The sequence below is a fragment of the Rhinoraja longicauda genome, chromosome 20 (genome assembly GCF_053455715.1).
Source record: "Rhinoraja longicauda isolate Sanriku21f chromosome 20, sRhiLon1.1, whole genome shotgun sequence".
NCBI classification, from domain to species: Eukaryota; Metazoa; Chordata; class Chondrichthyes; order Rajiformes; family Arhynchobatidae; genus Rhinoraja; species Rhinoraja longicauda.
The window spans coordinates 20,237,793-20,258,343 of NC_135972.1; the positions used below are offsets into that span (position 1 = coordinate 20,237,793).

At 46.2% G+C, this 20,551-nt stretch overlaps 1 protein-coding gene across 1 annotated transcript in view; it reads left to right on the plus strand.

The window, feature by feature from the left end:
• The first annotated feature begins 407 nt into the window (after positions 1-407).
• The window catches only part of chpt1 (choline phosphotransferase 1), a 30,221-nt gene continuing 10,077 nt past the window's right edge, over positions 408-20,551 (plus strand). The window contains exons 1-4 of the mRNA XM_078417117.1: positions 408-706; positions 15,665-15,812; positions 17,954-18,095; positions 20,146-20,230. Coding sequence (XP_078273243.1) covers positions 470-706; positions 15,665-15,812; positions 17,954-18,095; positions 20,146-20,230 — 612 coding nt within the window. The 5' untranslated portion in view covers positions 408-469. The remainder of the gene's footprint in view (positions 707-15,664; positions 15,813-17,953; positions 18,096-20,145; positions 20,231-20,551) is intronic.

Genomic DNA, 20,551 nt, shown 5'->3' on the forward strand with positions numbered 1-20,551 from the left:
CTCCCTCCCCCACCCCTTTCTCCCCCTCCCACCCCTTGCCTCCCCATCCCTCCTCCCTTCCTCCTCCCCTCCTCCTCCTCCTCCTCCTCTCCTCCTCCTCTCCCGGAATCAGATCCCGCCCGCCCCCACGAAAAGGCCCCGCCCCCGCCAATGGCCCCGCCCCTCCACAGACCACGCCCAGGTGGTCCCGCCCCGGCCAATGGCCCCGCCCCGCCCCCATTAATGGCCCCGCCCGCCACGAATGGCCCGCCCCGCCCCCGCTAATGGCCCCGCCCCCGCTGATAGCCCCGCCCCCGCTGATGGCCCCGCCCCCGCTAATGCCCCCGCCCCCGCTAATGCCCCCGCCCCCGCTAATGGCCCCGCCCCTCCTCAGACCACGCCCCCATTGCTCCGCTCCGTGGCCCCGCCCCCCGTGGGCCTGCCGGTGGGCCGGGCCTTCGCTGGCTGTGAGACGAGACGAGGCGCGGCGATGGGAGCGCGTTTGCTGCGGCCGCTGAGCGAGGCGCAGCTGAAGCGGCTGGAGGAGCACCGGTACAGCGCGGCCGGCTGCTCGCTGCTCGAGCAGCCGCTGCAACTCTACTGGTGCTGGCTGCTGGGCCTGGTGCCCGCCTGGCTGGCGCCCAACGCCATCACCCTGCTCGGCCTCGCCACCAACCTGCTTAGCACCCTGCTGCTCGTCTACCACTGCCCTGGCGGCACCGAGCAGGTAGGCCCGGCCCGTGGGGCTATGATGAGGATGCTCGGGTGATAGGGCCCTGGGCGAGGTGACTGGACCGGGGGGTACTGGGGAGGAGGTGAGTGGGTCCCTGGATTTTAGAGGGGGTTGACTAGGTCCCAGGGGTGTTGGCTGGAAGCAGGAGTGCTGGGGGGTGGAGTGAATGGGTCATAGGGGTGTTGGGGTGACAGGAAAATTGGGGTGCTGGGGGATGGGTTACAGTGATCCAAGGGTGTTGGGTGGGGTAGCTGGGTTGCAGGGGTTCTGAGGACAGGGTGACTGGGCCCCCTGGGTGCTGGGTGGGATGGGAGCTGAATGGATCCCAGGGGTGATGGGGTGTTCGGATCCCAGAAGAGCATGTGTGACAGTATGTTTGGGTTGTCCAGGGTTCCCCCTGGGGTGGGAGGATGGGTGTGACTGGGTTGAGGGAGCAGTCAGGTCCTGGGGATGTGTGGGATTATAGGGCTGGTGGGTCAGTTTAGGGTTTTGATGTGGAGGGTGGATGTGTATGTAAATGTGGAACCAAGCCTGTGACGGAGGGGTATGGGGGGGGTGTGTTTATGTATGGGAAACCAAGTGGAATAAGGTCATGGGGTGAAAGGAGTTGATGGTGGATGTTGGGTGCTGGGATGAGATGGAGGGAACTGCAGGCAGTGAGGTGTTTAGAGTCCTACACCTGCGACTACCTTCTGAACTCCCCCAGCCCAGCAGGACTTGCCGTATTGTAGTAGGTCTATGCTAGGCTGCAGGCTGGCAGATGCCTAACCTGAACCCCTCTATCAGTCAATAGTGATTTAGTTCAGTAGTACTTACACAGAAACATAGAAAATAGGTGCAGGAGTGGGCCATTTGGCCTTTTGAGCCAGCACTGCCATTCAATATGATCATGGCTGATCATCTGAAATCAGTTCTGGCTTTTTCCCCATTTCCTTTAGCCTAAGAGCTAAATCTAACTCCCTCTTAAACACCCAGTGAATTGGCCTCCACTGCCTTCTGTGGCAGAAAATCCCACAGATTCACAACTCTCTGGGTGAAAAGGTTTTTCCTCATCTCAGTCCTAAATGGCTTACCCCATATTTTTAAACTGTGACCCCTGTTTTTTGTCTTCCCCCAACATTGGAAACATTTTTCCTGCATCTACCCTGTCCAATACTAAGAATGTTATATGTTTTTGTAAGATCCCCTCTCATCCTTCTAAATTCCAGCGATCACAAGCCCAGTCGACTCATTCTTTCATCATATGTCAGTCCCGCCATCCCAGGAATTAACCTGATGAACCTACGCTGCACTCCCTCAATAGCAATAATGTCCTTCCTCAAATTAGGAGACCGAAATTGCACACAATACTCCAGGTGTGGTCTCACCAGGGCCCTGCACAACTGCAGTAGGACCTCCTTGCTCCTAAACTCAAATCTTCTCACAATGAAGGCCAACATGCCATTAGCTTTCTTCACTACCTGCTATACCTGCATGCTTACTCTCAGTGACTGATGTACAAGCATACCCAGGTCTTGTTGCACCTCCTCTTCTCCTAAACTCACCATTCAGATAATAATCTGCCTTCTTGTTCTTGCCATTTTAGTGGATAATCTCACATTTATCACATTATACTGCATCTGCTATGCTTCTGCTCACTCACCCAAACTATCCAAGTCACCCTGCAGCCTCATAGCATCCTCCTCGCAGCTCACACTGCCACCCAGCTTTGTGTCATCTGCAAACGTAGAGATGTTACATTTAATTCCCTCGTCTAAATCGTTAATATATATTGTAAACAACTGGGGGCCCAGCACCGAGCCTTGCGGCACCCCACTAGTCATTGCCTGCCATTCTGAAAAGGTCTTGTTACACCGCATCCACTGGCTCTCCCTTATCCATTCTACTGGTTGCATCCTCAAAAAATTCCAAAAGATTAGTCAGGCATGATTTCCCCTTCATAAACCCATGCTGACTTTGACCGATCCCGTCACTGCTTTATTTGTCACATGGCCAACCGCATGGTGATATACTTTTTGCATATATTACACATGCAGGCACTGCCATGTTAGGCGCCATAATTTAAAGTCCAAAGTCCTGTCGGCTTGTCTGGCCACCTTTGTGTTCCAGGCCGCCTCCTGCAGCCGACCTTGAACACGCTGGAGGAATTACCCCTGTTCACCCTCCTACAGGCCCACGCTCCTCACATCCAACGTCTCCAGCTCCCTCCCGAGTCAGCTCTCAACTCACTTTGTTGCCTCCTACCTGGAGACTGACACAGCCAGGTCCATCACGGGTACTGACCTTCCCACCACCGAAGGGATGTATAGGATGTGCTGCCCCAAAAAGGCAGCCTGTATCATCACCCACACTACCCTGGCTACGTTCTCATCTCGATGCTACCACATGGAAGAAGGTACAGGAGCCTGAGAACCATGACCTCCGGATTCAGGAACAGCTTCTTCCCATCGACCATCAGGCTCTTGCAACACACTACACACAACACACTTCATAACACTGACCACAATCCAACCTCAGCAGTGAACTCAGCAGTAGACTTTGTATAGGTTGCATTACATACTTTGGTTAGCATTATTATGTTCCTAGTATTGCTAATAAGTTATTATATTAATTATTGTGTCTATATATATAATATATGTAATATATATATATAATGCATGTTTGTATGTATGTGTGTACGTATGTATATATGAATGTCATTGTTCTGTTCCTGGTCCATATAACAATTAAACACTCCTGGCTCTCCCCAACACCACTCCGCCCGAGGCTGCAGCTTTTGCCTGACATCTAATCCTAGATGAGCAATTGTTTCTTCCAAGCAAATGCTGAGCAGACTAAAACTATTGTTTTTGCTCCCTGTCATTATCTGAAGTCTCCCTAATCATTAACCTTATCCCTCTCCGTGGCAATTAGACTATTCATAATCTCAGTATCACGAGATGAGTTTCAGTCTTCATGTCCACATCTATATACTAAAACTCTCGTTTTGTTATCTTGTTTGTGACTGAACTTCAGCCAAAACGGTACACGATAGCGTGACAATTTTAGGCCCACCTTACTCACCATTGTCACTTTAGTGATAATGCAAGTAGTTTTATTGAAATCGGCGTTATATTTTTAAAGTTATTCACGTTTTTAAGTTTAAAAGGAGGGGGGTTGAGGGGATGGGGGAGGATGCTAATGGAAGAAGTTTCATTGAAATTGGTATTATATTTTTAGTTATTCACATTTTAAATCTATCTCCTAGGGAGGGAGGGGATGGAGGGAGGGGGGAGGGAGGAGGTGGTGGAGGGAGGGAAGGAGGGGTTGCAGGGAGGGAAGGAGGGGTTGCAGGGGTGGAGGGAGGGAGGGGGACGAGGGAGGATAAGGGGGGTGGAGGGGGATGGAGTGGGGGGAGGGTGGAGGGGGAGGAGGGGACAAGAGGACGAAGAATGAGGGGGAATGGGGGGAAGGAGAAGGTGCTGCACCAATGCAGGAGAGGTTTGGGCCCAACGGGTCCACTTGCTCTAGTACTCAATAAATCTGCCTTTTTCCAACCCTGTCACATCACCTGCCTCTGACTCTGCCTCTTTACTGAGACCTTTGTGCCTTTCCTGCGCCTAGACCCAGTTGTTCTGCTGATCTACACTCCTTATCTGGTCATCTGCATTGTCTATGTTCTAATTGACTCCAAATTCCTTTCATCCATTTCTCTAGCTAACCCGGGTTATGGTTAAATGTTGTACAGGGCTGGAGAAGATGGTTGATGGAAGGCAGCTATTTGTTACCTCCAGATTCTCGGGCTCCTGCACCTTCCCTATGGTAGCAGTGAGTGAAAGTGTGGTCAGGTTGGTGTGGGTTTTTGATGATATTGGCTGCCTTCTTGAGGCAGCGCCTCCTATAAATCCCTTCGATCTTGTAGTACCTCTGGACTGGGCAGTGTTCACCACTTTCTGCAGCCTCCTCCTTTCCTTGATATTTGAGTTACCGAACCAGACCGCGATGTAACCAGTCAGTACACTCTTTACCATGCACCTGTAGAAGTTTGATAGAGAATTTGGAATAACTGCACTTCTCTTCCAGATAATGCTTCACTATTTTTTGCATCCACCAGCAAGACTTTATTCTGTTCCGATGGTGCTGTGTGTGTGTAGTTCTGTGCTGGAGAGCAAGTGTGGATTGTGTCGCCAAGGGTGAATGGTGGGAGCTGGACCCTGATTTAGAAACGAGAGTACCACCAACGATCAGACCTAACCTTAGATAATTACTTGTTTTAGGGTGCAACTTAATTTCAAGTTGTTAGCCTTCATTATGATTAGTTCAGTAATAGTTAGCCTAGTTACACTAAAATAGTCTTTCGGTGTCATAACTAGGGTAATAGCTAGGAGCAATGGTATCCCTTTTTCAGAAATTCAACAACCTCACTCACTGATAGGAAGTTTCACCTGAAGCTCAATACACACAAAAGCCAAGTCAGAAGCCAGGCAGATTTAAGTAGTATGCACTAATGAAGCCAGTTAAGACTGACTTTCTTGTCTATAGCATGCCAGCTAGCCATCATAATCTGGTTCACCTAATCGTGTTCTCCAGAGATGCTATGTGACTCGCTAAGTTACTTTGGGAATTTGTGTCTTTGCTTGTAAACCTGCATCTGCAGTTCCTTGCGCAGGAAAGAACTGCAAATGCTGGTTTAAACCAAAGATACACACAAAAGGCTGGAGTAACTCAGCGGGACAGGCAGCATCTCTGGAGAGAAGGAATGGGTGACGTTTTGGTCTGAAGAAGGGTCTCGACCTGAAATGTCACCCATTCCTTCCCTCCAGAGATGCTGCCTGACCCCCCTGAGTTACTCCAGCTTTTTGGGTCTATCTGCAGGTCCTTGCTTTTACAGTCTGGTTTCATCACAGTCTGGTTTCAAACACATTCAAAGGGTGACTGATAAGACAGGTTATCTCCTGCCAGAAACAAACTCAAAGGTGCTCTTTCAGCTTTAGTCTGTTTCAGGTCAATGATTACCACAGAGCACACAAAGGTGGCTGACTGATTTGTGAAAGACAATTCCTGCCTGGGACTTAAGTGGTTGCAGGATACAGAGAGAGAGAGAGAGAGAGAGAGAGAGAGAACAATTCCTGCAACTGTTGTGTACACTAGTGGAAAAAAGCTTAAACCTGCCATTAATATGCACTGTCCAGATACACGTACATGGGTTTGTATGCAAAGCCCAGTGCTGGAGGAACTCAGTAGGTCAGGCAGCATCTGTGGAGGGAATGGACACATGACGTTTCGGGATATGGACGTCGTCTATCCATTCCTGCCACAGATGTTGTCTGATCTGCTGAGTTCCTCCAGCACTTTGTGTTTTACTCACAATTCCATCATCTGCAGTTTCTTGTGTCTCCGCTTTGCATTCAAAACCTGCTTGGACACAAAAGGAGACGCAAAGTGCTGAGTAGGCGTCCCAACCCGAAATGTCACCCATCCACGTTCTCCAGAGATGCTGCCTGACCCGCTGAGTTACTCCAGCATTTTGTGCCTTGTCTTCTCTGCTGCCTGACCCGCTGAGTTACTCCAGCACCCTGTGAAACATCACCCATCCATGTTCATCAGAGACGTTATCTGACCCACTCCAGCACTTTGTCTCTTTTTGTAAACTAGCATATGCAGTTCCTTGTGTCTACATAAGAACAAAAAGAGTTTTTTTTAAAAATCAATTAACTTCTCAGCTGGCCCATTCATTTCTGGGGCAAATTGCTGTCTTCCTCCTCTAACCAGTACTCTCGTCCTGTTTTCACCCACAGGATCAACCCCTCCCCATGGCTCTCTGAGAGCTTCCCCTTCGATGCTTGATTTTGCCATCCAAGTTCCCTGAGTCAGCATTCCTCACAAAGTGGTTCACACTGTAATCGCCACATCTCTTCAATGATTGTGAGCAGAACTTTGGGGAATTTTTGCTCACTTCTTGTTTCTGGTAGTCTGGGAGAATTTTCAGTACACTCCATACTTCAATGCAGCAAATTCTCCAAGGGACCAACTGGTGCTGCTTTTAGATTTTTGTCAACTATCAGTAGAATTTGACAAATAGGTACTGTTCATCCCAAATGTAAAAGCACCATCAATCATGTATTAGGGATAAGGTGTGTGTTAAGTTCACAGTTCAGCCATGATACAGAGAGCAGAACAGGTTTAATGGGCCGAATAATATCATCCAGTTCCCCCAAAGAACATAAGCTGGGGGTCGGCACATAAGCTGGGGTACTGTAATTCACCTCTACCTCATTGAGGACATTGGACTTTATCTCTGAAACCGTTGCGCTACAATGCTGAGAACTATATACTGCACTCTGTATCTGTTCTATTTGTTGTAGTTAAGTCTGGCATGATTGTATTTATGTACAATATATCTGATCTGATTGGATAGCATGCGAAACAAGCTTTTCACAGTACCATGATACACGTGGCAGTAGGAGCTTCAATAACCTTTGAATAATAAACCTGAACCTATATTTTATCCCCATGGTCACTCTAGTTTTACACTATCAGGGACATGTCCCTCCCTGCAGCTTAATGGGCTGCTTGTGTCATCTTCCCGCTTCTGACAGAAGGCTTCAAACTGAAACATTACCTCTGTTTGTCTTTCCACTGATGCTGCCAGACCTGCTGAGTATTTCCAGCATTTTCTGATCTTTATTTTAGATTTCCAGCATCCACATTTTTTATTTTTCATTCTCACTGTTTATCCTGGAACTAACTTCTCAAAAATACTATTTCGTCGTTAGCTCTTTGCTGTTTCAGGAACTTATTGTGTAAGAATAAGTTGTCACAGTTCCTGTGTTATAGTGCAGATTATACTTAAGTATTTCCTGTTACTATTGAGCTTTATAAATCGGTCATTTATGATTTATTACTATTGTCTCATGTACCTAGATACAGTGGAAACACTTGGTTTTGTGTGCCATCCATTCATATACTGTACATGAATACATCAGGAAGTGCAAAAGAGAGGAAACAAAGTGCAGAATACCGTGTTACAGCTACAGAGAAAGTGCAGATTAAAAAATAGTGCACGGACTACAACAAGGTAGATTGATGGATCGGGAGTACATCATTAGTTTATTAGTCTGATAACAGCGGGGAAGAATCATTCTTGAATTGGTTGTAGCGTGCTTTCAAGCTCTTGTATCTTCTTCCTGATGGAAGAGGAAAGAAGGGGGGATGGCTGAGGTGTGAGTGGTCCTTGATTATGTTGGCTGCTTCCCAAGACAGCATGAAGTGAAGATGGAGTCAGTGGTGAGGAGGCTGGTCTGTGTTACATCCACAACTCTGCAATTTGTTGCAGTCTTGGGCAGAGCTATTGCCACACCAAGCTATGATGCATCTCAATAGGATGCTTACACAATGTCCTGTCATGCATTTATTGTGAATTGGTGAAGGTTTAATTGTCATGTTGAAACCTAGGTAAAAGCAAAGTTTTTAAAAATACGACAATGAACCAAGAACCAGATCTTCAGCTAAGGTGCGCAGATGTTTAATATCTGAAAAATACAGAAAATGCTGTAGCAACTCATTGGGTCAAGCAGCATCTCTAGAGACAATGGATAGGTCACATTTTACGTTGGGGCCCTTCCTCAGTCTCAATAATTACTTGATAATTTTTAGTTTAGTTTATTATTGTCACATGTACCAATTGTTGCATGTTATCCAGTCAGCAAAATGACTTGCATGATTACAGTCAAGCTGTCCACAGTGTACTGATACAGGATAAAGGATATAATATGTAGTGCAAGATACAGTCCAGTAAAGTCCAATTAAAGATAGTCCGTGGGTCTCCAATGAGGAAGATGGAAGATCAGGACCGTTGTCTAGCCGGTGAGAAGATGGTTCAGTTGCCTGTTAACAGCTGGGAAGATACTGGCTCTGAATCTGGAGGTGTGCGTTTTCACACCTCTGCACCTCTTGCCTGATGGGAGAGGGGAGAAGAGGGAGTGTCCAGGGTGAGACTGGCCTGATTATGCTGGTGGCCTTATTCCAGAACATAATTTGCTGCTTGAGAAAATGTTTCCTTGTGAACCTTGTTCATTGGGTTCTGCCTGTTTGTTGCTGTAAAAACAGTGAGTCATTCAGCTCCGTATACAAGTCCTTTATTAGCAGAACACGTCGAGTAAAAGCACTTAGCTGCTATAAGTGCAAGCTCCCATTCGAATCTCAAGAATAGCTTGAACCGCCCACTAGATACGGACGGGTGAACAACAGTAAAACCAGACATGGATCTACATCCTCCTTCTTAAAGCATAAACCCACAAACTAGATTAAAAAATATATATATAGCTAAAACTACCGGCATCACAATATAAGGATGTAAACCTCAACTAAAACAAGTGCTAAGCAATGGAGGATACAAAATAGGTAAGATGAATAGAAGGAAACGAAGAGGACCTTAATCAATCAGAGTCTGTGATAAATGTCTAACCACAGACTTTGTACTTGGGATTGGGCTTACAAACCAGTCCTGCACTTGTACGGTACGGGCCCTCTACTGTGCTCGTTGCCGGTGACAGCACCGCAGGTCGTGGTTCGATCAGCACTGGCCTCACAAAAGTCTATCGCACCGGGGACTAAAAAGGTGACGTCACGGGTGACTTTTTAGGTGACTTCTCCACCAGTCCATAACATGCCACCTGGGGCCTCCGTGTAGCCATACGAGCACTGCTGAGATGGCACCGGCTCGTTCACTGGTAGAATGTTTTTTTCTGTTCTGCCTATAGATTCCTCTTTCCGATTGGACTAAGTAGGACTGTGGCTCCTGGCAGGTTCCTCTTACTAAGCCCAAACGATCATATCCCTTTTGGGTCTGCAGGTCCTAAGGAGGTCCAGAAATACATCAGTCCCAGCTCTTTTGGACCTCTCCATGGCCTGCTTGGCACTATGAACAGCCGTCTCGGCCAACCCGTTCGACTGCGGATACTCCGGGCTGCTGGTTATGTGTTTAAAATCCCAGCGCTTAGCAAAGTCTTTAAAACATTGACTGGCAAATTGTCCAGCATTATCCGACATGAGGATGAGAGGAGCCCCATGGACCGAGAAATGTCTCGCAAGCTTTTGAATGATTGCCACCGACAAAGTTGTGCGGAGCAAATTGATTTTGAACCATCCAGAATAGGAATCTACCAGGACTAGATATTGATTACCGTGCCAATTGAAAATGTCAGTAGCCACAGTGGACCACGGTAAATCAGGAACCGGGTGTAGCAAAAGCAGTTCCTTTAGCTGATGCGGCCTTAAGCTGTTGCGTACTGCGCACGTTTGCGTCCTCTGGCGTACGTAGTCTGACATAGCAGGCCAGAGAAACATACCTTTCGCTCGCTGAACGGTTGCCTCCGCGCCGGGGTGTCCTCTGTGTACAGCGTCGACGTACTCCTGCTGCAGCGAAGCCGGGATCACCACTTTGTGGCCTTTCATAATGGCCTCGTTGTCGATTACCAGTTCATCTCTGACGGGAAAATATGGCTGCACAGACAGCGGTAGCATATGCTGCTTGTCCGGCCACCCGTGTTGAATGTTGTAGGCAAGTGTCTGTAAGGGGTCGTCCTCAGCCGTGCGTGACACTAACATGTCCAAACAAGATGAATGTAGATGGTCGACCATCATCACATCAAAAGTATCCTTCTCGGCTGTATGCCCGTCATAGGTATTCCTGGGCACACGGGACAGGGTGTCAGCCAGGTTGCCATGTTTATAAATCAGTGTAATGTCGTATCTTTGGAGCCGCAGCATCATTCTTTACAGCCTCGCAGGGGCGGCATGTATCGGCTTGTTCAAAATAGTAATCAGTGGCTGGTGATCGGTCTCAACGGTGACAGCCTTGTCCAAAATATAGTCATTGAATTTTTCGCCTGTGAAGACTACTGCTAACAACTCCTTCTCGGTTTGTGCGTACAACTACCAACAATTGTGGCATTGGAAGGCCATCAAGACCCTTCAAAGGTTTTGAACAGTTCCATTAAGCCTCTTCAGTCTGCTCAAAGCAAACAATGTCAGGTTCCCCCTCCCCCGTCAACCTACCTAAAATAACACCTGCAGATCTGACCTATAAATGTCAACTTATCGTCTGTGCATGTGCTGACAAGAATAAACTAAACTAAAAATGATGAAGTCATTATTGAGACTGAGGAAGGGCCCTGACGTAAAACATGACCTATCCATTGTCTCTAGAGATGCTGCTTCACCCAATTTATTAGGTTCTAGAGCTGTAAACTCAGAAAAGTGAAAACCATCGAAGGATCTACAATGCCCTCCACAATGTTTGGGACAAAGACCCATCATTTATTTACTTGCCTCTGTAGTCCACAATTTGAGATTTGTAATAGAAAAAATCACGTGTGGTTAAAGTGCCCATTGTCAGATTTTAATAAAGGCCATTTTTATACATTTTTGTGTCACCGTAGAATTATGTTTATACCATTTAGCAGTGTTTATACATGTCCCCCCATTTCAGGGCACCATAATGTTTGGGACACAGCAATGTCATGGAAATGAAAGTAGTCATGTTTGGAGGAAGACGAGGTGCTGAGAGCTCTCTTCTACCTGCATTGAGGAGGCAATTAAACACACCTGAGCAATTACATCCGCTGTGAAGCCATGTGTCCCAAACATTATGGTGCCCTGAAATGAGGGGACTATGTCATTTCTACATGGTGAAACCAAAATGTATAAAAATGACCTTTAAACAAAATCAGACAATGTGCACTTTAGCTACGTGTAATTTTTTCTATTACAAATCTCAAATTGTGGAGTACAGAGGCAAATAAATAAACGATGGGTCTTTGTCCCAAACATTATGGAAGGCACTGTATTACCCCCAGCAGTTACTCTCTGCACATTAATCATTCCTTCCCCATGGTTACTAGAATCTTATTTTCATATTATGAGTGTATAGGATAAAGTATCTATCTTGAATTACTTGGAGGTGCCTGCCACAGCAGCAATGGAAATAGCAAATGGTTGTACTCAGATTATAATCAGGTTAGGAATGCACAGTGTTACTGAAATACGATGCAACAAATAAAATGTGAGAAGGCTGATGCGTATGGCAATCGATGTTTATCATGTAAAGATGTATTAGAACAGGAGTAGATCAACTGGCCCTATGGGCTTGCTCTTGCATTTCTATCTGATTGGCAACCTTGATGCCATTTGCAGCTCTATCACCAAATTCCTTTAATGTCCAGGAACCGATTGGGTGAATGCACAGAGTCTTTTTCCCAGCTTAGCAGAATCAAGAACCAGAGGACATGGGTTTAAGGTGAAAGAGTTAATAGGAACCTGAGGGACAACCTTTTCACCCAGTGGATGGTGCGTATATGGATAATCTGCCAGAGAAAGTATTTGAGGCAGGTATTGGACACCCGGACAGGTATATGGATAGGAAAGGTTTAGAGGGATATGAGCCAAACGTGGACAGGTGAGACAAACTTAGATGGGGCATCGTGGTCGGCATTAACAAGTTGGGCCGAATGGCCGGTATCTATGAAAAGAGACAAAATGCTGGAGTAACTCAGTGGATCAGACAGCATCCCTGGAGAACATGAATAGGGGTCAGAACCCTTCTTCAAACTGGGACTGTTTTCATGCTGTTTGACTTGATAACTGATTGACTCTAATTCTGTCAATCTGCCTTTGGAATGACTGAACCTCCATAACCATAAGCGGGGAAGTCGTCAGTGGACATACCAGCCGTCTCACTTTTTATTTGGTTTGCATCAAATTTCAGTAACCACTGTGCATTCCTACTGGATAATAATCTGAATGCAGCCGTTTGCTATTTACAGTGCTTTGCAAGTAATTCCAAATGGATTATCTTATCTTCATACGCAATATGAAGATAGGATTCCAGTGAAGATGGAAAGGGAATGATAGACGTGCAAAGAGGAATGTCAATGGTCAGTATTCCTTACGTACAGTGCACAGAACAGAATACAGTTCTTCCAAACATTACACCAACTTGCAAAACTTTTAGGTGTAGAAACAAGGAACTGCAGATGCAGGTAGAAACAGGGAACTGCAGATGCAGGCTTACCAAGGAAAGACAAAGTGCTGGAGTAACAGTGGATCAGGCAGCATCTCTGGGGGACGTGGATAGGTGATGATTCGACTCGGAACCCATCTTCAGACTGATTGCAGTGCGAGAGAAAGCTGGAAAAGAGGTGGGGCAGGACAAAGTCTGGCAAGTGGTAGTTGCATGCAGGTGAGGCGATGGAATCAATTATTCTACCAACCTGTACATCTTTGGAATCTGTGGATCATCGGAAATATCTGTGACAGGGTGAGTTTAGATGACCTGAGGTGGCACTAAAATCAGTTTATGCTTTTTTGCCAAACTGTATAACAAAAGATCTAAAATGTTTATCAGCAGAAATGCCCTATCTAATACATAAAGAGATAATTATCTGAAATTGGGGGGTTCAATATGGAGTCCTAGAGGCTGAAAGATGCTCAGACAGAAGGTAAGATGTTGTTTCCCAAGCTGGATGGCGCAGTGGGTAGCGTCGCTGTCTCACATCACCAGAGACCCAGGTTCAATCCTGACCTCGGACGCTGTCTATGTGGTTTGCCTGTTCTCCCTGTGGCCGCATGGGTTTCCGTGCTCCACGGGTTTGCTCCGGTTTTCTCCCACATCCCAAATACGTGCTGGTTTGTAGGTTAATTGTCCTCTGTAAATTGCCCCTAGTGTGTAGGGAGTGGATGAGAAAGTAGGATAACATAGAACTAGTGTGAACGGGTGATGGATGGTTGGTGTGGATTCGAAGGGCCTGTTTCCATGCTGCATCACTACATTAACATTTTTCCAGACCGAGTTTCTATGATAGAAGATTCCAAGTTCTGTCCAAAAGTTGTATCTGCACTGGAAAGATAGGAGCCATAAATATCACCAGTGACCCTTCCAAAGAGAGCATTGGTTCTTATCTAAGTCGGTTTAACTTGTTTCTGCAGCCATCCACCTCCCAAAAGATGACGTGTTATTCCTCAAACTTTCACTGAATTTAAAGGACGATGGCTTCTGAGAAATACAAATCAATTTGGGCATGGATATAAGCCAGTTTGTGTTGTATATAAACAGCAGAATGCTGATTATCTCAATCGGGAACCACAACCGAGATAGGGCAGTGCAGGGTGATTAAACATTGGTTTAGGCTGTGGTGTCGAGATTAGGGAATTTAAATGAATTGTTTCCTTTTACATTGGAAGTATGTCACGTATGATGATTTAGCAAACTGTGTAAGTCTGTCCCTGTGCAGATTTTTTTTAGCTGTAGTTTATAGGTTAATTTATCAGGTTTTTCAGATTTTGTGCCTTTTTTATACCCTGGGCCTTAATGAGTCCAGTGCTCTGCTCATTGGCTTCCATCCTCTTTGTGAGCCAGAACTCATCCATAAATGCTGCTTTGTAACTGAGCTTGCACCAAAATCTGTTCACCGGCCTTCACCAGCTTCTAATCTGCCTCAAAAAACAAAGTACTGTAGGAACTCAGCGGGTTTGAAGTGTCCCAACCTGAAACGTCGCCTATCCATTTCCCTCCACAGATGATGTCTGACCCATTGAGTTACTCCAGCGCTTTGATTATTTCTCAAGAATCCAGCATCTACAGTCTCTCGTGTCTCGCTTCTTTAGACTTTGGAGAAATAAGCGGGAACAGGCCCTTCGGCCCACCGAGTCCGCGCCGACAAGCGATCAACCCGTACCCTGGCATTATCCTACACACTAGGGACAATTTTTACAACTTACCGAAGTCAATTAAGTTGCAAACCTGTACGTCTTTGGAGTGATGGAGGAAACCGGAGCTCCTGGAGAATCCCCACATGGTCACAAGGAGAACGTACAAACTCCGTACAGACAGCACCAATAGTCAGGGTCGAACCTGGGTGCCTGGTGCTGTAAAGCTACAACTCTACCGTTGTGCCACTTCTATTCTCCCTCTTCTCATATCCCTCTGTCACCTTGTCCCTCTCCTGGTGTTACAATCTCCTCCAACCCTTCAGCGGTTCCAGATCTGTTTTCTTACAATTTCTGCACTTTGCGTAAACCGATGGGATTTCTGTCTATTCCTCATCTCTGGAATTTACTCCCTGAATCTCCTGGTCTTCCTGCAAGTGATGCTGTATGGTAGCTAATGAGTTCTCATGGAAAAGATGGTGAAAAACAGCTTGTACAATCTTGCCTATTTTCCTTTACAGGGACTGTGTGACAGGAGTTCTCTGCATTTGCAAACTGATATCTGGTTTTTAGAGCTCCTTTTTTAGGATAAGGGGAACAAAGTTCATATTCCAAGCTCTTCAGAGTCTTATCAAAGAGGACACGGATGTTGAATAAATATATTACACATGTAAGAATATTAATTGAAGATGGAGTTGGCTGTACTGGGCTGGAATCTGTTAGAACCACTGACCCATGGTCAACTGATTACTTGGCACCCTTCTCCACTTTTCCCTCAGTTCTCGTTCGAACTGGGAAGGTTCTGACAAGGCATCTTTGAGCTGAAACATTATTTGTTTCCCTCACCACAGATGCTATCTGACCTGTGGAGAGGATGTTTCCACTTATGGGAGAGTCCAGGACCTGAGGGCACAGCCTCAGAATAAAAGGACGTACCATTAGAAAGGAGACGAGGAAGAATTTCTTTAGTCAGAGGGTGGTGAATCGGGAATTCCAAGTTATATCAGATCCATCTTCAGCCCTGTTTAGCAGGTCATGGCTCAGACTAAACATAGTACTAAGTAGTCTCTTGCATTAATAGCTTCATAAATCACAGGAGCAGAATTGGGCCATTCGTCTCATTAAGTTTGCTCTTCCACTCAATCATGGCTGATCTATCATTCTGTCACAACCCCATTCTCCTGCCTTCTCCCCAGTTAGATTTATGGGAATTTAAGTTAATGCTGACCACTCAGTCTATGATCTGTTATTTTCCCTCCTCTGCAGGCACCGGCGTATGTGTATGTGCTGTGCGGTCTGGGATTATTTATTTACCAGTCGTTGGATGCCATTGATGGGAAGCAGGCTCGAAGGACCAACACTAGCTCTCCACTTGGGGAACTGTTTGACCATGGTTGTGATTCCTTTTCGACAGGTATGTGGACTGAAGGAACATGTTCTGTTTGGTGGACAATGACTACCAGCAATATTGGTATTTGTTTATTATTGTCTCGTGTACTGAGATTAAATGAAAAATATTGCCTGCTATACAGTCAAATCATACTGTACATGAGCACCATCAAGCCATACACCAGTGCAGCGTGTAGAATATACTGACACAAGTTACAAAGAATGCAAACGATGAACTGAATTGTTTCTAAATCGATCCAATTAAAAGGCAGAGTAGTTTATGGTAAACATATTTGAACACCTCATTATAAGATGAATGCACAGTCTTTTACCCAGGATAGGGGAATCAAGAACTAGACGATATAGGTTTAATGGTGAGAGGGGAAAGATTTAATAGCATGAGGGGGCAACATTTTCACACAGAGGGTGGTGGGTGTATGGAATGAGCTGCTAGAGGAAGTTTGAGGCAGCTACTATATCAGAGGACATGGATAGGAAAGTGTTAGATTTATATGGTCCAAAAGCACATAAATGGGACTAGCTTAGTTGGGCCTCTTGGTGGACATGGAGAGCCAGTTTCCGTGCTGTATGTCTCTGTATTATCTTCAACTCAAGCAAGTCCTCGGATTGGAGGTGACTTGAGTGCCCCTCTGGTTCAGGTTCGGAGCTAGGTGATGGGACCACTGTGTGATCTGCAACTTCTGCCACAGGTGGGATGATGGGATGGGCTATGGGTCGATGGGGAGGTGGTGCATTCCTCCTGTTATATACACCAGGCTACCAGCGAATCTATTTGAGATTCCAACTGCTCCACGGAGGGAAAGTGCTGGAGACCTTCAAACACATTGAGGTAGATAACTCCCTGGGACCCAATCACGGTAGCGCAGCGGTAGAGTTGCTGCTTTACAGCGAATGCAGCGCCGGAGACTCAGGTTCAATCCTGACTACGGGTGCTGCACTGTAAGGAGTTTGTACGTTCTCCCCGTGACCTGCGTGGGTTTTCTCCGAGATCTTCGGTTTCCTCCCACACTCCAAAAACGTACAGGTATGTAGGTTAATTGGCTGGGTAAAAATGTAAAAATTGTCCCTAGTGGGTGTAGGATAGTGTTAATGTACGGGGATCGCTGGGCGGCACGGACAGATGGGTTGAAAAGCCAAGCACAGATTAGGATAGTCAACATGGTTTTGAGCATGGGAAATAGTGTCTCATAAATTTGATTACATCTTTTTAAAGAGGTGATCAAGAAGATTGATGATGGTCGTGCAGTAGACATTGTCTAGATTGACTTGAGCAAGACCTTTCACAAGCTTGGGCTGCACAGCGGTGCAGTGATCGAATTGCTGCCTTATTGCGCCAAAGACTAGGGTTTGATCCTGACTGCAGGTGCTGTCTGTATGGAGTTTGTACATTCTCCCTGTGACTGTGTGGGTTTTCTCCGATGCCCCGGTTTACTCCCACACACCAAGACCTACATGGTCTTGCTGGAGTAACTCAGCAGGTCAGGCAGCATCTCTGGAGAGAAGAAAAGGACCTACAGGTTGGTAGGTTAATTGGCTTTGGTAATTTGGTAATCATAAAATTATCCCTAGTGTGTAGGATAGTGCTGGTGTACGGGGTGGTCGCTGGTCGGCGCAGACTCGATGGGCCAAAAGGCCTAATTCCATGCTGTATCTCTAAAGTTCTGCGTGGTACGCTAGTCTAAAAGGATAGATTACATGGGATCCAGATCAGTGGCCCGTTGGATACAGAATTGTAGGAGACAGAGTTGTGGTGTTAGAGGGTTGTTGTATTCAGACTGAAGGGCTGCAACAAGTGGTGTCTCACAGGGATCAGTACTGGGTTCACCTTTGTACATTACTTATATTAATGGTTTGATGTGAATGTAGTTAATAGGTTCGTTGATGACACTAAAATTGGTGGTATATCTACAATTACAGCGTGATCTAGATGCACTGGCCCAATGGGGCAGATGGGGTGTAATTCAGATCTATGCGAGGCTGAAGTGTTGACAAGTGTGTCCTAGTGCTGACTGTTGGATCAGAACTGGGGCAGCGTTTGTTTCTGATCACCCTAAAGATGGCGTTCCCTGCAAACGTTAACCTTTCCGAATGCTGCCGCTTCACGTGCTTTATAACTCTCCTCCCGCCCTTGTTTTTCCTCCCTAGTTGTGGTCGGTTTGGGCGCTTGCCTGGCCACTCGCTTGGGAACCGATTGTGACCTGATGTTCTTCTCCTGCTTTATCGGGCTGTTCCTCTTCTACTGCGCCCACTGGCAAACATACGTCTCGGGCTCCCTGCGGTTTGGAAAGTAAGTTTGCTTGTTTCATTCAACCCAAATCTCAAAATAGAACCTACCTAGGAAAATTCTTCTCTCGTGTGGGAGATGAATGGAGGGTGGTGTGGAGACCAAGAATGTAAACCACTAACATACTAATATCTGATCCAAGTTCAGAGCTTGGCTTTGAATTGATCTTGAGCGTAGTGGTGCCGTGTGGGAGATTTGAACTTATACCTCTCATCAGTTGCCCAGCGGTTGGCATATGATCAGTAGGCTCCTTAGATAGGAGTAGAATTAGGCCCATGGAGTCTGCTCTGCCATTTGATAACGGTTGATTTATTTTCTCCTCCCAGCCCCATTCTCCTGCTTCTCCCTGTAACCTTTGACACCCTTTCTAATCAAGAATGTCAATCTCTGCTCTAAAAATACCCAATGACTTCGCCTCCACAGCCGTGTATGGCAATGAATTCCAAAGATTCACCATCCTCTGTCTAAATAAATTCCCCCTCATCTCCATTCTAAGGGTATGCTCTTTTATTCTGAGGCTGTGTCCTCTGGTCCTAGACTCTCCCACTACAGGTGGTAGAATAATGATGTGTTAGGTTGCCACCATAAAACCCGAGCAGTAATAATGCAGGGAAGGGCAAGAGTCAAGAGTGTTTAATTGTCAGATGCACCAGAACAATGAAATAAATACGCAATAAGCAATAAGACAAGAAATTATAAGTTATAACAGGTGACTATTTCTTCATAGTGCAACTTAGTACAGCCTGTTTCAGTTCCGAGATAAGGTTGAGGTTTGTGTTATACAGGGTGGTTCAAGAACCTAATGGTTATTGGGGAAGAAGCTACTGTTGAACCTGGTGGTCAGGGTTTTCAGGCTCCTGTACCACCTTCGAGATGGTAGCAGCAAGATGAGAGTGTGGCCAGGGTGGTGTGGGTCTTTGATATTAGCTGCCTTTCTGTGTCTGAGCGACCATAACTGAGCACAGTACTCCATGTGTGGTCTCACCAACAACTTGTGCAATTGCATCACGACTCTTACACTGCCCTGACCGATGAAGGCAAGCATGCCAAACACAGTCCTTATTGCCCTTTCTACCTGTGTGGACACTTTCAGAGAATCATGTACCTGCACACCCAGGTCTCGTGGGATGATACAGAGGTGCAGCAGTAGAGTTGCTGCTTTACAGCGCCAGAGACCCGGGTTCAAACCTGATCTCGGGTGCTGTCTGTGCGGAGTTTGTACGTTCTCCCTGTGTCCACGTGGGTTTTCTCCGCATGCTCCAGTTTCCTCCCAAACTCCAAAAGACTTGCGGGTTTGTAGGTTAATTGGCTTATGTAAATGATCCCATGGATGTCGGATAGAACAAGTGTATATGCGATTGTTGGTCAGCGTGGACACGGTGGGCTCAAGGGCCTGTTTCCATGCTGCATCTCTCTAAACTAAACTGAGCCCAGTACCCTCCAAGTATGGTCTCATCAATGACTTGTACAATTGCATCATGGCTCTTATACTCACTCCGCTGACTGATAAAGGCAAACAGGCCAAACAGTATAATAGAGTGATACAGTGTGGAAACAGGCCTTTCGCCCAACTTGCCCACACCAGCCAACGTGTCCCAGCTACACTAGTCCCACCTGCCCGACTTTGGTCCATTTCCATCAAAACCTGTCCTATCCATGTACCTGTTTAACTCTTTCTTAAATGTTGGAATAGTCCCTTCTTCAACTACCTCCTCTGGCAGTTTGTTCCATACACCCACCACCCTTTGTGTGAAAACCTTACCCCTCAGATTCCTATTAAGTATTTTCCCCTTCACCTTAAACCTATCTCGTCTGTCCTTGATTCATTCACTCTGGGCAAGAGACTGTGTATCTACCCGATCTATTCCTCTCATGATTGTATACACATGTTCTGTCTGCCTACGTTGCTACTTTTAGGGAACCATGTACCTGCAGCCCCGGTCTCTCTGTTCTACAGCACTCCCCAGGGCCCCGCCATTTACCGTGTAAGTCTCGTACTGCGCTTTATTCGAGTTAATTCTTGATTAACCAACTGGTCTCTCTGTCCGATTAGAGTTGATGTAACTGAAGTTCAAATCTGCATAATGCTCATCTTTTTCTTGTCTGCCATTGGAGGAGCAACACTGTGGGACAATGTGGTGAGTTATTCGATAAAGTAACGCTGACAGTCTGATTTAATGACGCGGGTACAGTGTGAAACAAAAGTGGAGAGAAAAGCACTTGTATTTTCTCTCAGGCCTGGGCCAAATCAGTTATGTAGAGGTGTAGCACACCAGTTCCAGAGACAAAGTCCATTGTCCACAATGGGGTAGAGGTGAATCGGAAAGTACCCTAGCTTATGGAAGGACCATTCAGTAGTTCAATGGTACTATATTTTCACATGCACCTAGGCAAGTGAAATTCCTTTTTTGCATGCAGTTCAGTAAAAATCTTACTTTACATAGGCACAATCATGCTAA